The 19,837-nt window shown below is 34.3% G+C and overlaps 2 protein-coding genes across 2 annotated transcripts in view; one reads left to right on the top strand and one right to left on the bottom strand.

Moving 5' to 3' along the window:
- The first annotated feature begins 1,568 nt into the window (after positions 1 to 1,568).
- On the top strand, positions 1,569 to 8,740 carry LOC110996859 (sulfotransferase 1B1). Its single transcript, XM_022264730.2, has 7 exons — positions 1,569 to 1,719; positions 4,557 to 4,691; positions 4,995 to 5,094; positions 5,880 to 6,199; positions 6,304 to 6,398; positions 7,436 to 7,616; positions 8,367 to 8,740. Exons 1-7 carry the CDS (start codon positions 1,641 to 1,643, stop codon positions 8,474 to 8,476), a joined length of 1,020 nt encoding a protein of 339 aa, XP_022120422.2. The 5' UTR covers positions 1,569 to 1,640; the 3' UTR covers positions 8,477 to 8,740.
- LOC110996858 overlaps positions 8,588 to 19,837 on the bottom strand; it is a 74,733-nt gene continuing 63,483 nt past the window's right edge. Inside the window, exons 8-15 of the mRNA XM_022264728.2 lie at positions 19,122 to 19,260; positions 17,546 to 17,757; positions 15,929 to 16,086; positions 15,099 to 15,335; positions 14,781 to 14,945; positions 11,603 to 14,586; positions 10,981 to 11,089; positions 8,588 to 9,375 (exon numbers count right to left, since the gene is read on the bottom strand). Coding sequence (XP_022120420.2) covers positions 9,217 to 9,375; positions 10,981 to 11,089; positions 11,603 to 14,586; positions 14,781 to 14,945; positions 15,099 to 15,335; positions 15,929 to 16,086; positions 17,546 to 17,757; positions 19,122 to 19,260 — 4,163 coding nt within the window. The 3' untranslated portion in view covers positions 8,588 to 9,216. The remainder of the gene's footprint in view (positions 9,376 to 10,980; positions 11,090 to 11,602; positions 14,587 to 14,780; positions 14,946 to 15,098; positions 15,336 to 15,928; positions 16,087 to 17,545; positions 17,758 to 19,121; positions 19,261 to 19,837) is intronic.

Below are 19,837 nucleotides of genomic sequence, written 5' to 3'. Positions count from 1 at the left end.
GCTTTATTGTCTGATTGATGTGTTATTTTGGCAGCAGTAGAAGCAGTATGTTACCCAGCAGCGATCGAAAAAGTAGCAAAAATTATAAAGGCAAGAAAATGTTGGCAACTAATGCCCAAACCCAATAATCTATCTCAATCCATTTCTGACCATCTGAGATAGACATCTTAATCCATTAACCAATCGATGGATTGTAATAGCCATCTGACAATACAAACTTTCCATGGTAGGATGGATCGGTGTATATGGATAGACCTAGTATGAAAATGACAGTTCAAATGTGCCAATATCTTAAGATTTTAACTTATACCAGTTTTTTTAATAAAAAGCTATTTCATGTTTTAAAATATGTTTTAAACACACATGTATGTTTTATTATTATTTTTACGGTTTTATTTACTTTTTTGGTTAATATTGATTATCAAATATGAGTGTAAAGTGCGAAGAGATTGCATTTTGGGCCGCCATCTTGATTAACGATCACGATATATAACATTATCATATCCATCTCTTTCTGCTTTTTCTCATCAACTTTAGTCCGTTCTAGAATCTAGATACTGTATCATTTTCGCGTGGGACATCGTTGCCTTTGAAACAATATTGCGACTACTACAGTCTGTTTACTGATAAATACAATGGCTATTATGTTTATACTAGGCGCTTTAGTTTCAGGCACTAGTGTGTTTATTAATAATAGAAGTTTAGGCATTTAACCACAATTATATTTTTATAATATTTAGATGTCTTGTCTTTAATGCAGTTCTTGCCGCGCACCACCACTATATGAAATTAGCTGCCGACTAAAGTATTTCTGAGACTTAATTCTTAAAAAGCCGGCAATGCACTTGCGAGCCCTCTAGCAAAATGATTATCTATGGGTATAGCCTATCACCAAATCTTCCCGTTCGCCCCCTGTTATATAAAAAATATCCTAAATAGTTTCTTAAAAATGTTGAATTATTTCTTTTTAATTTGCTTTGTGTACTATTCTCCTAAATAACACATCACATGTTAAAACACTCACTGTATGAGTGTAAAACTTTTATTTCATGCTCAAATTTGCATTTTACTCTATGTATCTATTTATTACTCTTAAATTAATCGTTAACATTAAATTTATAACAATTTAATTGCAATTAATTGGATGGATTTGAAATGAATACTCGAAGTACTGGTACACAGTAAAATAATAGTTGTCACTAAGTTCTTCGCGAGTAGGTAACAGGTTTTATGAATGAAAGTGTCGAGGGAAAGTCACATTAACGTTGAATTTAAAGTATCTAGGCCGTGCACAAAATAGTAATACGTTTTTCGTTGAAAAATTGTTTTATAACATTATTTATTAAAAATATACATATAAAAGTGAATTTATTATATTATTTGTGAAAGTCGGCATTTGGAGTCCTTTTCTGATTAGGCGGGAAACTGCCACAGTTGTCAAGTTGACAGTTAAAAAATACAATTAATTTTACTCAAATTATTAACGCCATCTATGAAGCAATTTTTTTAAAATCTAAACTCACTTAGATGCAATATTTACATTATATTTGTAAACAACTTGTTTATTATGCATCAGTGACCGGATAAGAAATCAGTTTAGTGCCGACCGAGGAATAAGACAAACGCGCAGTTTGTTAAATATGCCTGAAACAAATTATCCATTTGAAATAACTGATGTCGAGGAGGAGACATCGAAAATGTTAATGAAGTATTTCACAGGTATGAGTCCATTGATTAATTTGTGGCTGTTCTATGTTTAAATTATTTGTTTATTATCTTAATAATAAATAGAAATATAATAAAACTTTCAAAAATAAAATTAATAATAATTTTAGTTAAACTAATACAAAAAAATAATTAACATAACAGTGCATTCGGGTGACCAAAGTGGCCCTTAATTTAGTCGATGTAATTGGTTTTACAATGAAGATAATTTGGTAGAACACATTTGACCTCAATTTAAATAGCGGTATTTATTCAAATTCGATGTTTTGGTATTATTTTGTGACCTAAAACCAATACAGTATAATAATTATTGACTATATTTTTTTATATACACACGTATTTATTACATAAATGATTAATTCATTATGATAAAAACTCTTTAATAATGATGATAAATGAATAATTGTTGATTCATAATAAAATCGTGATATAAATGTTATTATTAATTGTTACTAGAAATTCATATTTAATTAATATAATACTTAAGAAATAATATAAAATAAAATAAAATTGTATATTATATACATAATTTTATAACTGCTTATCGTAAGTAAAAACTGACTTTTATGAGCTGTTCCATCTCATTTAACTTATTTCATTAAGTTAAAATTATATAAACAATGAATTCATTTAAACCGTTTAAATAATGATTAGATATTTATCGCATACAATTAGTTAACCTATTGTTATTGTGACATACATAGCATAAACTCGCCCGCAAAACGTATCACTATTTTTAATCTGTCTTACTTACTCTGATAAGTTTTATCTCAAGTCGTTGAACGTTGTTGTAAAGCACAATACACAATATATTGTTGAAGTAACATAATTCCTTTGAAGTACGACTCCAGTTAACATGAGTAGAGTTTGCGATGCCCTAAAACATATGTTTTAAGGCATTTGTACTACATTCAGTTAAATTACTAAGGGCCTAAGATTTCTGTATTTGTTCCGTGATCATTTCTTATATTATCTAATATTGGGTCAAAGGCATGCCAGTTTCCTCAGGATGTTTTCCTTCAACGAACGAGCGAATATTAAATACGCACATAGAATGAATGTTTAAATTTCATTATTACATTATTTACACAGTGTAACCTACGACCTGAGAGATGAGAGTCGAACGTTGAAGCCACTAATCCAACAACTATCGCTATGCAAAATAAATACTATTTACCAGTCTTATGAATAAAAAAAACATAGTTTAAGAACAAATATTTTAATTACGATCATATTTCGTCAATATTTTAAATGTAATCTGTGAACCCAAAACTCCTTAATAGGTACAAGTTACTCTTTATAGTAACCAATTACGAAATCATACTTACCTTGAATAGGTAAATAGATAACGCATTCTAAACCTAGATCTAATGCATAATTCAAATAACATTACTTGGTTTAAAACTACAGTAGAAGTAAAATAGTTCACCGAATTATTAATACATTAAGGATAAGTGCAGAGTCAATGCTTAGCGTCATATATTACTCCCGTATGTCAAAAATAGATTGATATTGTTCGATGTGTTTTAACGCTCGGGTGATATTTAATCACGGTGGAATCTGATGCAAAAGTTATTTTGCTTTATGCCTACGACTTGTCGTAGAAAAATTTCCGCTGATTACGACACCTTTTAGAGACATAGTTGATAATATCTAAACGGCAATTAAAGGCATTTGCGGGGCATGCGTTCCCTCCAATACGCCACATTCTGCTTAGCATCAGGTGGAGTTGTGTGAAATGTGTTCTGTATTAAATTTTTAAATATACAAGTTTTTGGAAAGTACTAGCCGAGGACCAAGGTCAACAGTAAACGATATGTTTAAAAATAATTATGATGATAAAATCCTAATGCGATGATTGATACTGTACTTTCTCTCAAGAAAATCAAGATCTACATTCTATTTCTTACACTAAACAGCCGTACGAACTTTTCCAATGTTTGTGTTCACATCACACACATCAAAGTGTAATTGTTTTTTAATCAAAAATTATTCCTATTTTTAACTAACAATCTACAAATGATCAATAAGATAACTACTGTAGTAACCTTCGATTTATTGACCGTGAAGGTTTCTGTTAGATTGTCTGAACCTCTCTATGGACTAGGAAATGCATAGAAGTGTTTCCTTATTTAAAATATATATTTTTATATGAAAGAGTACTCATGCATAACATTGCCATGATGCCCGATTTTCGAACGCCCGTTGTATTTATTTTAAGTACTTCCTTTTAATGTCATAATTATATTGAATCTGCAATAAGATGTAAATTCCAAATTAAATAAATCCTTGAATATCGATTTCACATTCAATCGGTCCGTCAAATTAATATCAAGCGTTTAGATTGTAAACCTAAAGCATAGTAATAATATGTTGAAATGATTAATATTCAAATAGTTTAAATGCACACAGACCCCAGTTCCCGTACACAAAAAATCTATATTATAATTAAAATAAAAATTAAATTGAATTAACTATTGCTTCGTTAGTGAAGTGCGGTCACAGGAAATTCTTAACTATTGATCCATTGTAATAATGAATAAAGACGTTTTTATTTTTACATTTTATTTTTATTTTTGTTTTATAAGAAACAGTAAGTTAGACGGCTAGTTACTTCAAGACACTTTAAGATAGTGTTTACGCGTACTTAGATTATGAATTAGTTTAAACGTAGTTTTTTTGTACATTACATCTTTGGATTTATTCGTTCCATTAACAAGCTTTAATTGAAATATTTATATAAAGATCCTACTGTGTAACTTAAGTCTTCGGGACTACGGATTATTTTTCTTTTTTTTTTCTTTCACATAATATATACATATTTATTTTAGGTGAAATGACCGGGTTTGTTCGAGTGGGTCCCAAAGGCTACTTTTTTCCGCATAAGTTTAAACAGGAAGCCGCAAATTTTTATAACATGGCAATAAGACCTAGCGATATTTTTGTGACGAGTTATCCAAGATCGGGTAAGTGCCACTTTATAAAAACATTATAGCGTTTTAGGGATTTTGATGTTGGTCTGTATTACTCTCTGTAATACTTGTGGAAATTTCATGAAGATTCATATCTTCATGAAATCTATCATTAGAAATAAAATATTTGGTTTAGGTGACCTTTTTCTTCGAAAAAACTTACAGAGGTGTTCGGGGATTTCGAAATTTGCTTACATCATACTCTAATAACACAGCTTTAATAATACAAACTATTGAAATTATACGATGTTCATGAAGTTATTTAAGGTTTGAATATTTTTTTTATTTCCATTACAGGCACCACATGGACCCAAGAACTGGTTTGGATGGTAGCCAACGACTTAGACTACGAAACGTCAAACGCTATACCACTAACAGAAAGATATCCGTTTTTAGAGTAAGTCTTATCGTTACATATTAATTACGTTTTAATGAATGTTAGTAATAGATAAAACAATCTTAATGATCTATTTGTAGTTTATAAGTACAAAGTACGTTCATACTCATTTGTATTTTAACCTACTTAGTTACTTTGCTATCAAACACAAATGCGACGTAGTGGATAATGGATTCAAGTTCCGGCAAATCGAAGTCCCGAGATCTTAATATTGTATAATTAATTTTCTTATTTATCTATTTATTAATATAATCACGCCTTTTCCCCAAAGAAGAGAAGCAGAGACGACAGGTCCTGACATACATCTCTCACCTACTTTCATGATATTTACATTTGACATTTCTCTAGTACCTCCTGGATTTGATCCATGTATGTACGAGAATGCCTAACCACACGAATTCCTTTTCGTTTCCCTTTATTCTCTTCCCTTCCCTTCCGTATCTATTACTTATCCTTTCACACAATTTAACATTACAATTGCTTCTTAACACTCTCATTTCCACGGCAGTTATACTACTTTTATTTTTTCTCTGCCTATTGTACCTACGCGTATCGTATAGGTTTAACCTTTTTGAAACTTGGCCTTAAATAAATATGACTTTACACTTTACATCAATATAGAACCCAGATTAATAAGGTGATACAAAAGCAGCTAGCTCAGTTCGTTTCAGCCAGTCTTGGTTCCGCTATACATATTTCACTGTATAAAATCTGCATTTAATACACTTACCACCACCCAGCAAAAGCACAAAACGAGTTAGAAATAATTCGTGTATTTTTTGCAGATTTTCAGTATGCGTCCACCCGGTAAATATGCAAAGATTTATAGAGGAAAATAGTCATGATGAAAGTAAATTGGAGCTCCTAAGAATGGTCACAAAGCCTGGACCAGAAGTCTTGGCGGATGCTCCTTCACCGCGATTTATTAAAAGCCATCTGCCGCTATCTCTATTTCCGCCTAATATATTGGATGGAAAAATGATTTACGTCGCAAGAGATCCGCGTGATGTTGCAGTGTCCTTCTACCACTTAAATAAATCTATGAGGACACAGGGATATACGGGAGACTTTAAACTGTTTTGGGAATGTTTTATGAATGACTTACGTAAGTATTAATTGTACCAATATTTAATACTTATTCATAAGACTGCGTTTTATAAGCTACCTTCAAAAATTACATTATAACTTAAATTATATCTAACATTTCAGACCACTGGACACCTTTTTTCGAACACTTAAAAGAAGCGTGGGAAAAACGTCATCACCCAAATTTGCTTTTCCTATTTTATGAGGAGTTGTCAAAGGTATGATTACATCATCGGCTTTATTGAACCTAAATTCGTTGTTGTTTGTTTTCTTTTTTTCGTTGTTGTCTTTTTCTCCTACCGGGGGCCTTTCATATTTAACTACTTTAATGAAAACAAAATGTTTTCTATCGATTCATAACTATCTTAAGCAACATCTTTTAACCCTGTCCTATGCTCAAGCCGAAAGTATTCTTCTCATGCAATAGTAGTTCAATTATGCCAGTATCTTCGGAACCTTGCCTAAAGGGACTTCTTTTAATAATATATTTTAGTTATTACATTTTAAGGTACATTAGAATTATTTTAACATATTAAGTATAAGTACCTGGATGGCCGAGCTTTGCTCGGTATTTTAATTTTTTGATAAATTGTGTTTTTGGTAATTATATATAAGTACGAATTACATACTAATAAAATGATGAAATATGAACAATATAGATTCTATATGCTGGAATAGCTTTAGTGTTGTTGTGTTGTTAAAGCGATTTAAAAAAAATAGTATTATTATTCGCCGATAGATGTCAGGAAGATTCATTTTTCAGTTTAAATTGGGACTACTCTAGTATTATTATTCGCCGATAGATGTCAGGAAGATTCATTTTTCAGCTTAAATTGGGTCTACTCAAACTCCACCTTTTTGTTATTTTCTATCATTTATTCCTAGCTAGATCGATTTATCGCCCCCGAAACCCCTCGTACCTGACGTCAAGTACCTGAAATCACTATGGCTCATTTGACAGCTGTCAGGCTAGCCGCCCATGACACAGGGAATCCTAGAGGGGGCCCAACCATTTTAACATGTCTAATATTTTTTTTTAGTCTATATTTATTATATTCTTCTCATATAGTCACACCGATTGCACCGTTGGCTAATATTCTGATTGATGATAAAAAAGTCGATTTCTTTGTTAATAAATCTTTAAGGACAGTTTTTAATTTCATTTGCAGAATAAAGCCGAAGTTCGAGCAGCAAAGCCCAATAACATTCGAAATAAAAAAAAATGGTTTTGTAAAAATTATATTTTGTATTTAAGGATTTGCCTGGAACAGTGCGTCGCGTAGCCGATTTCTTTGGCAAGAACTACACCGACTTACAGATTGAACAGCTTTGTGATCATCTCAGTATTGACAGTTTCAAGAACAACAATTCCGTCAACTATGACGTCATGAAGGAACTCGGGATTATGGTTGGCAATAAAGAGTTTATCAGAAAAGGTATTTTATATCACATATTATGTAATACCGCTTTTGAATTTTAATATTAGCCATAAATAAACATAGACTAAAGATTTACTGATTTACTGTATTGTGTTTAATGCATGGTCCAATAGTAACACAGTAAGAAACACCTAAAAAAAAACATTGTGAAACCATGGAACATACTGTCTCTCTGTATAAAAAACAAGACCAAACGATGGCCAATCTTTAATCCAATAAAAAGCTATTTGGTATGTTTTAAACATAGACATGTATATTTTAATATTATTTGTTCGGTTTTATTTACTTTATTTGGTTTATATAAGATTATCAAAACATATGAATGTAAACTCGGTAAAATGGAACGACAAAGAGCGAAGAGTTTGCATTTTATCCGTCGCCAAAAATGGATTGATCGTAGGGTTTGGTTATTAGGATGCAGACCGGATTAAGATTGACTGTCACGGTCTGATCTGGGATTGTTTTCAATCTGAGATTGTGGATTAATTATTGGGTTCGGGCGTTAGGGTGTTACCATATCAGTCGATCGATCGTCGTTTCATTTTAACTACCCTGAGGGATTAGTCAAGTTGCCTTAACAGTATATGTAGAAAAGCGAAAACTAAATATGTATGAAAATGCCAGCTCTGTCGACAAATTCTAAAGTACATACACTAATGTTAAGGAAACTTGTCTAAGCCCCCTGATATATTATTTCGTGTTTATTAATAAGTTGAAAAAATACGATTTCATTGAATGTTTTTGTAGGCAAAGCCGGTGGTTGGAGAGACTACTTCGATGAGGATATGACTGCTCAAGCCGAGAGATGGATTGCTGACAATCTTCGTAACTCTGACTTACGTTTCCCCCATCTTTAATAACCTCCACCAGGAAGACATATTCTCTAAGTTTAATTTATATATTATAATAATCATAGCTTGTAATAAAATGATTTTTATAACTAGGTGGATGTCGAAAAAAAATACAAATTGTGGTGATATAACCATTTATTGTAATAAAATGCTCTATTTAGTACTTTTAACACCATGATAATAAACATTGACACTTTAAGTAATAATGTACGCTTAGTATAAATCGTTCTCTGCCGAATGACCGTCTATAAATAAAACAATGTTTCAGTCCCTTACGATTTTATTAAATAATTCAAATAAATTAAAAATGTCCGTCAGAAATATAAAACCTATTCGTAATGGATAAATGTATCGCGATGCAGTCTTTGCATTGTAGGATTGCGCACTTCACAAGGACTGAAACTAAACAGCGTTACATAAAATTATCCAAAATAAAAAATTTAACAAACAATTATTCTTATAATGCAAAGACTACATATTTACATGAGCACAGTCGATACCTTCAAGCAGTTACACAATGTACTTCATAACTCATTCGTTATCGCCATCCTTACACGTCGTATCAGAAATGAGCGGGATAGACGACATCCGAGCTTCCCTCCGTGCTTGCGTGACTATTTGACTATACATACTGTGAAGCCGCTAAAATAAGTCGTGCGCCACTCGGTGACGCACCTAACGCGCCCTTATCTATACACTTATAGAAAAATCACAAAATTGAAGCGATTAAGGAATTAGGAATAAATTCACGCGATGACATCCGGCAACAGCGCATTGTCCATGGGCGGGGTGGAGGGAGGCTTGCTCACTTCCTCGGTGCCGTTTATTCCGTTCGGGATTATCTCGGGTTTGGCGAGCCCCTTCTTGGGTACGCTCTTCACTGCTGTTTTGCTTGCCACGGTGTTCTGAAAATTCAAATATTACTATCATTTAGTTTTTATGCCGAATTAAAACGAAAATTATATTTTCTAAGTTTTTTATTTACATTTAACCCCCTATGCTACAAAAGGTTACGATTTGGTGAGAAGTATAAAATTAGGTACTCTATTACAAATGCATGTACCCATATTCCGACAACAATTAGAACATTCCAATTTCATCAATTATTATGGGTTTAGCCTGTTCCCTAGGAGTGATTTTCCTAGTTTAAATTAAACGAGAACATTCCTATTTGACAAGTTCCGAGAAATAAAGAACTTATGAAATTTATTTATTATATTAAGTCTAAATACATCGAAATGTACGATATTATCAAACTTATAACTTTTTTGAAGCTAGTTTAAAACAGTATATTTTTTAAATATAGTACAAGTGAAATATAATAATGCTATTATAATCTGAACTGGTTCGTAGATGAAATGATCAGTAAAAGATCAATAATGATAAGAAATGGAGAAAGCCCCCAAACATAATAAATTGTTCTAACAACATTTAGTCCTCACACATTGACACAAAGTGCTACGGATGATATTCTAAACTCACAATATTTTTTTATGTATACAGGGCGTCCCACGGCGATGCCACACGGAGGGAAAGTACCTTAAATATTAATGATAGGATATTTTACTGAAAGAAGACATCGTTTAATTTTTAATAATATGTAGAACTGCATTCACAGGTATTTTTTAAATCGCCTACATCAACCGGGAATCGAACCCGCCAAATGTGACAGTAAAATTACATGTATTTTATAACAGCGTTTGAAAGGGCTACTCATAAGCATTATTTTTTCCTTAATAACTTAGCATATTAAATGAAACTAAAAACGAATGAAACAAATGAAAAAAAAAATTTTTTTAATGAACATTTTGCTTCCTGGATCGGCACTTTTGGACAAATTAGATGGCCACCGAGATCCCCAGATCTAATCCCACTTGATTTTTTTTATGGGGTTATGAAAAAGATTTAGTTTACAGGAACCGGTACAACAGTGTGCAGGAGTTACAAAATGAACTTAGACGTATTATTTCAAACATCCACCATGCAAAAATAAGTAAATCGACAGGGAGAGAAATTATTAAAAGAGTGAGAATTTGTATACAACAGAACGGATCACATTTTGAGCATTTGATAAATTTTTTTTTTTAATGAAATGTAAAATTTTATGTTTTTAGTTTCATTTAATATGCTAGGTTATTAAGGAAAAAAAATTGCTTATGAGTAGCCCTTTCAAACGCTATTATAAAATACATGTAATTTTACTGTCACATTTGGCGGGTTCGATTCCCGGTTGAGGTAGGCGATTTTAAAAAAATCTGTGAATGCAGTTCTACTTATTATTAAAAATTAAACGATGTCTTCTTTCAGTAAAATATCCTATCATTAATATTTAAGCTACTTTCCCTTCGTGTGGCATCGCCGTGGGACGCCCTGTATAGGCAAACGGGGAGGCTCATCTGATGTTAAGTACCGCTGACCTTACATACATCTCCAGAAGGCTCTACTGACATATGGTCGAATATAATATTAGATCATTTAATATAACCTAGCCGTAAAAGCTCTCATATTACCTTAGCGGGTGCAGTCCTGGGTGGAGCAGTCTTAGCTGTGATGCGTTTGTTGGCGAGATCTTTACTCTGTTTGTCGAGAACTGTACGTGTTGGTTTAGCTGCTGCCGGCCTGAAACGTATTCTAATGTAAGTACTCGTCTTTTTTTTGTTGTAATACATTTTTTTGAATAAAAATAAATATAATTATTGTATTACATGACAATGTGTTATAAAATTTATAGAAAGTATTTGGATGGTTTAATATTAAGGACCTGGATGACCGAGCTTAGCTTCCTTAGGTATTTTTTTTATAAATAGTGTTTTTTGGAAATTTAAGTACGAATTACATACTAATAAAATTATGAAATATTATCGAATAAAGATAATTATATTCATATTTAAGTTTTTATTTGCTTGACATCTTTAAACGAGCAATTCTATGTTTAAGTTGATAAAACACAAATGAAATGACATTTTCTAGAAATGATTCCTAGCAAATCGATTTATCGCCCCCGAAACCCTCCGTATACTAAATTTCATGAAAATCGTTGGAGCCGATCCCGAGATTCCAATTATATATATATATATACAAGAATTGCTCGTTTAAAGATATAAGATTATTAAACATGGCAGCGGGACTCACTTAGCGGGAGCAGCGGCAGGCACACGCGGGGCGGGGCGTGGCGCGGGGCGGGCGGCGGGCGCGGCTCTCGGAGCTGGTTTGGCCGCTGGTTTCACATCACCGTTCGTCAACGGCTTTTTCTCGGGTGCCTTGGGCTTAGCCACCGCGACAGTGGTTTTTGCTGCAGTGGTAGTCTTGGTGACAGTTCTTGCCGAAATAGGCGCGGGTCTGGTGATGGGTGCTGGCGGTTTAGTAGCCGGTGCGGCAGGTTTAGCCGTTGCGGTTGCGGCAGGTTTAGCCGTAGCGGGCCGCGGGGCGGGTTTTGCGGCCGGAACTCTCGGAGCTGCACTGAGGGGTTTGGGAGCCGCACTCTGGGGTTTGGGAGCGGCCGAGGTCGTTTTGGCAGCGGTAGGCGGTTTAGGCGCGGGCGCCTTAGTCGCCGGTCGAGCCGCAGGAAGTCGAGGTGCGGCCTTAGTGGCAGCCGGGGCCAGCGGTTTGGCGGCTTTCGTCGGGGAAGAGGGCTTCGGGGAAGGTTTGGCGGGGGCGGGGGTGGGCACCTTTGGCGCCGTCGCTCGTGGAGTCGTGGACGAAGTCGGTCGCTTTGTCGCCGAAGCGGGCGACTTAGCGGGAGTTTTGGCAGCAGCTTTCGGCCGAGCGGTGGGGGTGAGAGAAGGTTTTTTGACAGCGGTTTTAGACGAAGTTACGGCAGCGGTGGCTGCAGCGGCAGCGACGGCGCCGGCTAATGCAGTAGCCGATAACGGGTCGATTGATGTCGCGGTCGGTGCATCGCTCTGAGTCTGGTCCATCAGGATTGCTGGCGTGGGCGGCGGAGTCGTGGCAGGTCGAATTTGCTCATCATTGTTCGGAATCGCGCTGGTGACCGCGACGCAACTTTCTACGAGTAAATCATTTTGTACCACATCATTTGGTAATACCGGAGCCTCCATGGGCACATCTTGCGGTTTTGAATCACTTATGTCTGGTAGAGGTGATTTTACAGGAGGCTGCTGTTCCGGAATGGGAGACTCTCTTGCTTCCGATTCTCGCAAAAGAATGGGTGATTCTCTTGCAACGGATTCCTGCTGTAGCGGAACAGGTGATTCTCTTGCTATGGATTCTTGTAAAAGAATGGGTGATTCTGTTGCTTCTAATTCTTGTAAAGGAACAGATGATTCTCTTGCTTCCAATTCTTGTAAAGGAACAGGTGATTCTCTAGCTTCCAATTCTTGTAAAGGAGCAGGGGATTCTCTCACTATTGTTTCCGGTACAGGAATGGATGATTCTGATACCATTGATTCCTGTTCAGGAATGGGTGATTCTGCTACTACGGATTCCTGTACAGGAACAGGTGATTCTCTTGTAAACATGTTGTCTAAAGTTTCCTTTTGTGTTGGCAACGGAGACTCCCTTGGAACAAAATCATTAACTGGGAAAGGTGAATGCCTAGGTGTAATATTTTCATTCATTGTAAGGGTGTCTTCAATTTCGTTAACAGGGAGAGGAGACTCAATAGGAAATGATTCCTTTGAAACTGTATCCGTGAGTTGTTCAGGAGTCTTAATAGGACCCGGGAGTGAAAACTCACTTTCTAGAGCACTGGTTTCTAGGGGCAGATCTTTTTGAATCTCTTCTAGTGGTTGGAGAATTGAGTTTTCAACTGGAAGAGGTGATCGGTGTTCAAGCTCATCCATAAGTGACGATTCAGAAGGAAGTGGTGACTCTCTTGGTAATGGTACTTCTGCAGGAACTAACGGTATATCCTGGGGTGGAATGGGCGAATTTATTTCCTCGGGAACGAGAGGTGATTGTGAAGGTAGAGGGGATTGCGCCATAGCAGATGAATCACCAAACATAAGGCCATCAGAGACTGCTTCAGAAGGTTCAGGCGACTTGGAAAGTACATCGTCTAACAACGGCGACTGTCGTGGTAACGAATCTTCCTTTTGTGTTAGATTTTGATCTAACTCTGGAAGGGGCGATTGTGTTACAGAATCTACGAGCTCAGGAGTTTTTGACGTTAATGTATCATACATTGGAATTTCACCACTATCGAGAGTGATTTTTGGGGTACCCAAAATTGCCTCTTCATTATCAACTAAATCATTACTATCATATTGTTTTTTTTCAGTCTCAAACTCATCCACATCTTTTTCAGATTGGTGGACATCTACAATTATATTGTTTTCAATTCCTTCCGAGTCTAATCCATTGAATTTTGATGTCTCTGTTGGTTCTGGTGTAAGCTTATCAGATTCTAATTCTGAAACAAATTCACTTTCTTTTTCAATTATATCTGCTGAATGCTCAATGAATGTTTGCATATGTTCATTGACTTCGAATGGTATATCATTTTGGATTTCACTATCTTCCTGGTTCATTTCCATTTCATCATCTTGAAACAAATCTTGTGGGGTTATATTATCTTTTTCACTTTCAGATGGATCTAACATATCATCATTACTGAAACCTAATTCTGAACTTTTACCATCAGGAATTTCAGGTATTTGTTCAAAAAGTAATTTGTGAGATTCAGGCGTATCAGTTGGAATGACATTCTCCAGATTTCTACATTCAAAATCAACATTGGAATAGTTTTGCATATTGTTACATTCAACATTGCATTCTACATTTTCATCAACAAGATTGTTTTCTGTAATATCATTTCTATCATCAAATCTTAATATATCATTGTTCGGTTCCATGTCATTGTTTATGAGTGAAAATAAATTGTTGTGTTCTTCTGGATGAATATTTTCTTTATCTTCTACAACATGTTGACAATCTCCATTCGGTTCTGTGTCTTCATCATCACTATCTGGTAGTGGTTGTACTGAATTAAGGTCGACTTGCGATTCCAGTTTGGAGAATCTTTCACATGTGTCATCATCCTTCTCCTGGTAAAAGCTCATGCTCATGGGATCTCTTTCCTTATTTTTAAGCCTTTCAAAAAGATCATTATTGCCTTCTATGCTGAAAGGATTGGTTTCACTCTGTGTTTGAAATACCTGGAAAAATAAAAACTTGTTACAGACTAGTTAAGTCATATAATAATAATTATATATTAATAAATTACCAATGGTTACCTATCTAATTTGGCTTATTATTGATATTTTCTATTATTTAAACTCTAATTATTCAGATCAGGTTACCCTGAGGTTATATTATAGAATTAGATATTTATTAGACAAAATATACTAACTTGTATATTACAGAAGTCTGTAGTATCCTTTTGAATCCGTTCAAAATCTTGGATAAGACTTGAATCCTTTATTTTTTCAGACTCAAGTCCGTTAAATTCAAAACTGTCCATATCACATTTTGTATTCCCATTTAGATGTGCAGTAACGCCTTCAATTGAAATATTCTGTAAAGAATTCACATGTATTTTTAATAAAAAATTTTTGACACTAGTCACACAAACTTACTGACAGAACTGAAAGTTAACTCCTAAGGTAGCACTACTAAATACAATAAAGCTCATGTGATCTTATAAAGAATTTTTTAAATATCAACTTACATGGTGACCATTCAACTGATCGCAATTATCCAAGTCTTGCAACTCTGCTGGTCTTCCACCGGCTTCCGTCTCAAACTGCTTGACATCAGGAACTATAATGTCCTCCATCGGTAAAGGCTTACGTGGAGACTCAGCCAGCAAGACATCAGAACCAGCCACTCCACCCGGGACAAACACCGGAGCATCGGGGTTTAATGGTGAACTATTCATGTCTACAGAACTACTCTCCCACGCTGACTGAAATTGGAGAAAATATTGTGAAGTTACCTTACTGAATTAACTAAGTTATAGGATAACAGACAAAAAAATTAAGTGAACAGAAACTAAGACTTCTAAATAACTACTTAAAAAATTCACCTTGTCTTAATAAACTATCTTTAATTCCAAAACCTTTTAATTTTGACTTTTTTTTTTTATATTACTACTATATTATTATAAATATTTACTTCATGAAATTTTTTATTACACAATCATTGGCTGCCAATATTGCATGTTGGCTTTTAATGCAGTTTCGAAAGTGTTATACATTACATAAGGAACTAGTTATTAGTAACACAATTATAAAACAACTATTAATACAATAATAAAACAATTTACGTTGTAGAAGACAAAGAAAGCATTATATTTATTTAAGGGGTTAAATTGGCAGATGCTTTATTTATCAAATAATATTTTTTTTTTTTACATGCAATCACTTTTTGTTGCTTTACATAGAAATGATGCCTCATAATTGAATATTGGCAGATTAATTGAGGATATGTTTACACCAAACATTACAACTAAATAAACAAATGTTAAATACTAAAACAATTGTTCTTAACACCACTTACATTGTCTTGACAAGGAGTCTCTGATCGGGGTGCCTCGTCTGCTTCTTCACTAGGATTCCGCTCACCTTCGCCTTTGAAGTAATTCCACTCGTCCTCAGAGTCTTCACCACTCTCAGCTACATTATCCACCAGATTGCCGTCGGTTTGGCTCGTCTCCACTGCACAACACCATAAAAATAAGGACAAAGAAACTCCCAACGATTTTAGTACAAACAAATACCAGGTGACAAAGAACAATACACAACCCTTATCTATCAACAGGTGACACACCCTCGCCTAAAACCGGCTCTCTTAGAATATAATATTTCAAGTTTAATTTCTGAAAAGTAGAATATAAAACTTTGTGGTAAATAAATAATGACAGATAACGGCTGAGAACCGCGTGCTAGCACTATTTACCGGTCGCGAAATTTAAATTTCGATCATGTTCAAACTCGCAAAACTTTAGCGGACGCCATTGCAGGTTCCAGACACGCCCGGTCAAATTATTTTACATTTACCAATACAAACATTTACAAAAAACTCATATGGTCTCTGCGGGAATCCTTTACACCATTATGGAGGGATGTGTTATCCAACAATTCTATTTCCAGAACGCCGCTCGGCATGAATCAACACTAAAATAACCACATCACAAACTATTTATGTTTGTAATTATTTAACTTAAAAATCACGTACCAGGAACGGTTAGAAGCAATACGATAATATTTAAAATATTTCAGTCGTTTAAATAATGTAAGTTTTCTACACAAAAACTTGATTATTTCACAACGCAAGTAGCAATAATATGAGGCGACACAGACCCAATGTGCGTTCAAAATATGACTGAGGCGGGAGCGGGACGGAATGATAAACGAAATCCGTCGAGCGTCGTACGACGGGCGAGCATAGGGCGCGAGGGGAGACTGAGGAAACTAGAGTGTTACCAACGTAAATTTATAAATTCCTCTTTGGTAAATTACTAAATTGAAACTAAAATAAAAATAATGTTTTTTCCATTTATTTATATAAGTTAGACATAGCGTTAAAACGTTTAATGAATTACTTAATATTATGTTGGTTTCGATTGTGAGGAATAAGCTAAAAATGATTATCATTATAAATAGCTATATCATTATAAAATATATCATCTTGTTTATTACAGTAAAAGTTACTGTTTATTACAATAAAATTTAAATTTAGCTTTGCGGTTAGTTTCCTCGAAAAATCATAAAAGACTTGTAGTTGGCAACACTGGCACGCGGCATGCGCCAATACATCGGGCGTCGGGACGTGCAAGTCGCAGAAATTATAATATAGCATTTATATATTATACGACATAAAATGTATTTATAGTAATTAACTTAAGTATTAATCATTTAATTATAATTATTGTTTTCATACCAAGTTTCCTGTTAGGTATTTATACTTTAAGAAACGATGACGGCTACTAAATAAATCTGTCCATGGGATAAAAAATAACTAAAATATTCGAAATATGTACATTATGAATGTCTAAAATTGTTGTACGACTTTTTTAATATTCCATATCAATTTAATATAAAAAAAAACAAAGGCGATGAGGTACTAGGACAGTTTAAACTTAACACATGTAATTAGGACTTGCGACATTCTCACCATCATGTGCAGGCGGAGTGGGTGGTGCTGGATTTCTCATCTCTACATCTCCATCATCCGCGTCCACATCGACTGCCGTTTCGGGTCCTAAATCCTCGCTGTCGCTGTCTGAGACGCCGTTGTCTTCGCCACCAGCGGCCTCAGCCACTGTATTGACTTTATCGTCGACATCGAACGGGCGCAGTGGTGGGCTCACCACCGCGTTGTCCAGCCTACAAAAGCAATTTATAAGAACTAGCCACAACTCGTAACTAATAAACTTTGGTAAAACTCATATGTCCAATACAATAAGTTTTTTGACATACTGGAATCATATTAAACACACTCTCACGCACTCTTCCTATATCTCTCTATCTCAATCTCCATCACTATCTCTCACTCACTCGATATCTATCTCTCACTCTAGTCTCGACTCTTATTAGCGGGTTCTTTGTTTAGTATAAGGTTAAGCATTGTTTTCCTTATTATACTAAGTAATTATTATTGTGCCGTAAAAATATTGAATTATAACTCGTTTATATATATTTTTTTCTTAAATATTTGTGCTCCTTTTTTCACTATTTTGTTCAACGACAAGAAGTATCAATTATATTTTATTCCGTTTTCATTAATTTAATATGTGTTATCTATACGTCATATAAAAATAACACTTTCATAGCTTTCATTTTCATACAAATAATGACTAACATGAGCAAGGTCATAATGATATCGGCATTTAAAGTAGATAGAATGAACTCATAAGACCAGTTTTTTAGAACCCATTATGATAATATGTACTTAGCAGGTGGCGGTTATTTTTATCCGACTCCGCGAAAATGATAATTCACAACTATTATAATAATCTGGTTTGTAACTGCATAGATATTAAATCTATATATGTTTGCAATGTGTGCAATGCCTTAACAGTAAACAGTGGGATTTTTAACGCTTAAATATGTAGATGTAGATATTAGTTATTTCTTGAATGAAAAACTTGCAAAATAAAAAAGTTTAATAAACAAATAAAAATATTACTGAAATGAACCAATTGAATTATTATTCGTTCCTGTCCTAAAAGCAATTGCAATAATTCTCTTTCTACTACATTTTTTATTTGATATAAAAATATACGTTAATATTTATAAACATAAATTGAGAGATGCCTTGAGATATCTATAAACTTTATAAAACACTTCCTTGGCTTATTGCTAATTAAGTACTGTCATTATCTATAGTCATATTATTAAAGAGAAAATATTGTACTTTAAACCGGAAGTGTTCGTCTAATTTATTTAGTTTATTTTTTTATTAGTTAATTGATGGATTAAATGTTTATATTCGTACCAATCCATATTAGGTAGACTAAAAGTGAAGGTTTTTTTGGCATAAAAAGTTGTTTATATACATATTTTAATACGCAAATTAGCTATAACCTATACATCTTCATAATAATTAAAAACACGAGGTTATTATTTCGACGTGTTTCAGTAAATTCTGTCAGAATTAAAATACTACACTTTCCGGGGTAAAGGTAATGATTCCCAAAATAATAAACAAATAGGGCGCCGAAACTGGCATAGTTATGAATAAATCTTACCCAAGCTCCATGGGCGGGCAGTTCTGGGCGGCAATATCTCGGGGGTCCTTCAGGAAGACTACGATTATGGAGATATTGTCCTCCGAGCCTTCCCTCTTCGCTTGAAGTATCAGACGCTTTGTCACTGCTTTCAAATCATCTGTAAAAAACGTATAATTATTCCCTTATTCAACTTTTATTTGTATATTTATTTTTGCATTAAAAATGATTATTATTTTTATTTATTATTCCGAAGCAATTAAACCCTGATGATTACAATTGGGTATTTTGCGTAGAACCTTAAAATATATCACTTGGAGTAAATTAAATAAATACGCCACACATTTATTAATAACAATATCATTGGCAATCCCATACATTTAGTATAGGGCCATTAAATACAAACAATTCAAGAGATCCGCCTTCACACGTGTCTTTAGAGGGAATAAGTGACCTTGGACAATAATTGCGAAGGGGACGCTAATATAACTGTCGTTTAGTATCGCTAACACTCAGATCAAATCAGGATTGACTAATTACTGATTCATATGTTTGAACTTTGACGCCCCCCTTTCAAATGAGGCATACAAGAAAACCACCCCAAAGAATATAATATTATTATCTTCTTTGGGGTGGTTTAGTTTAGTATCATCATGAGCTCTGTCTAAAATATTAAAGTTCGAAAAATATCCTTGATACAGGCCATAAAGTAGGTACGAAATATACTAACTTTATTC

The sequence above is a fragment of the Pieris rapae genome, chromosome 11 (genome assembly GCF_905147795.1).
Source record: "Pieris rapae chromosome 11, ilPieRapa1.1, whole genome shotgun sequence".
NCBI classification, from domain to species: domain Eukaryota; kingdom Metazoa; phylum Arthropoda; class Insecta; order Lepidoptera; family Pieridae; genus Pieris; species Pieris rapae.
This window is presented reverse-complemented; position numbering and strand designations above follow the sequence as displayed.

Excerpts from the sequence above, each read along its gene's own strand:
- LOC110996859 (XM_022264730.2), top strand. The coding sequence starts at position 1,641 with ATGCCTGAAACAAATTATCCATTTGAAATAACTGATGTCGAGGAGGAG. Across the intron at positions 5,095-5,879 it reads GAAAGATATCCGTTTTTAGA|ATTTTCAGTATGCGTCCACC; the intron begins GTAAGTCTTATC and ends TATTTTTTGCAG. Across the intron at positions 6,200-6,303 it reads ATGTTTTATGAATGACTTAC|ACCACTGGACACCTTTTTTC; the intron begins GTAAGTATTAAT and ends CTAACATTTCAG.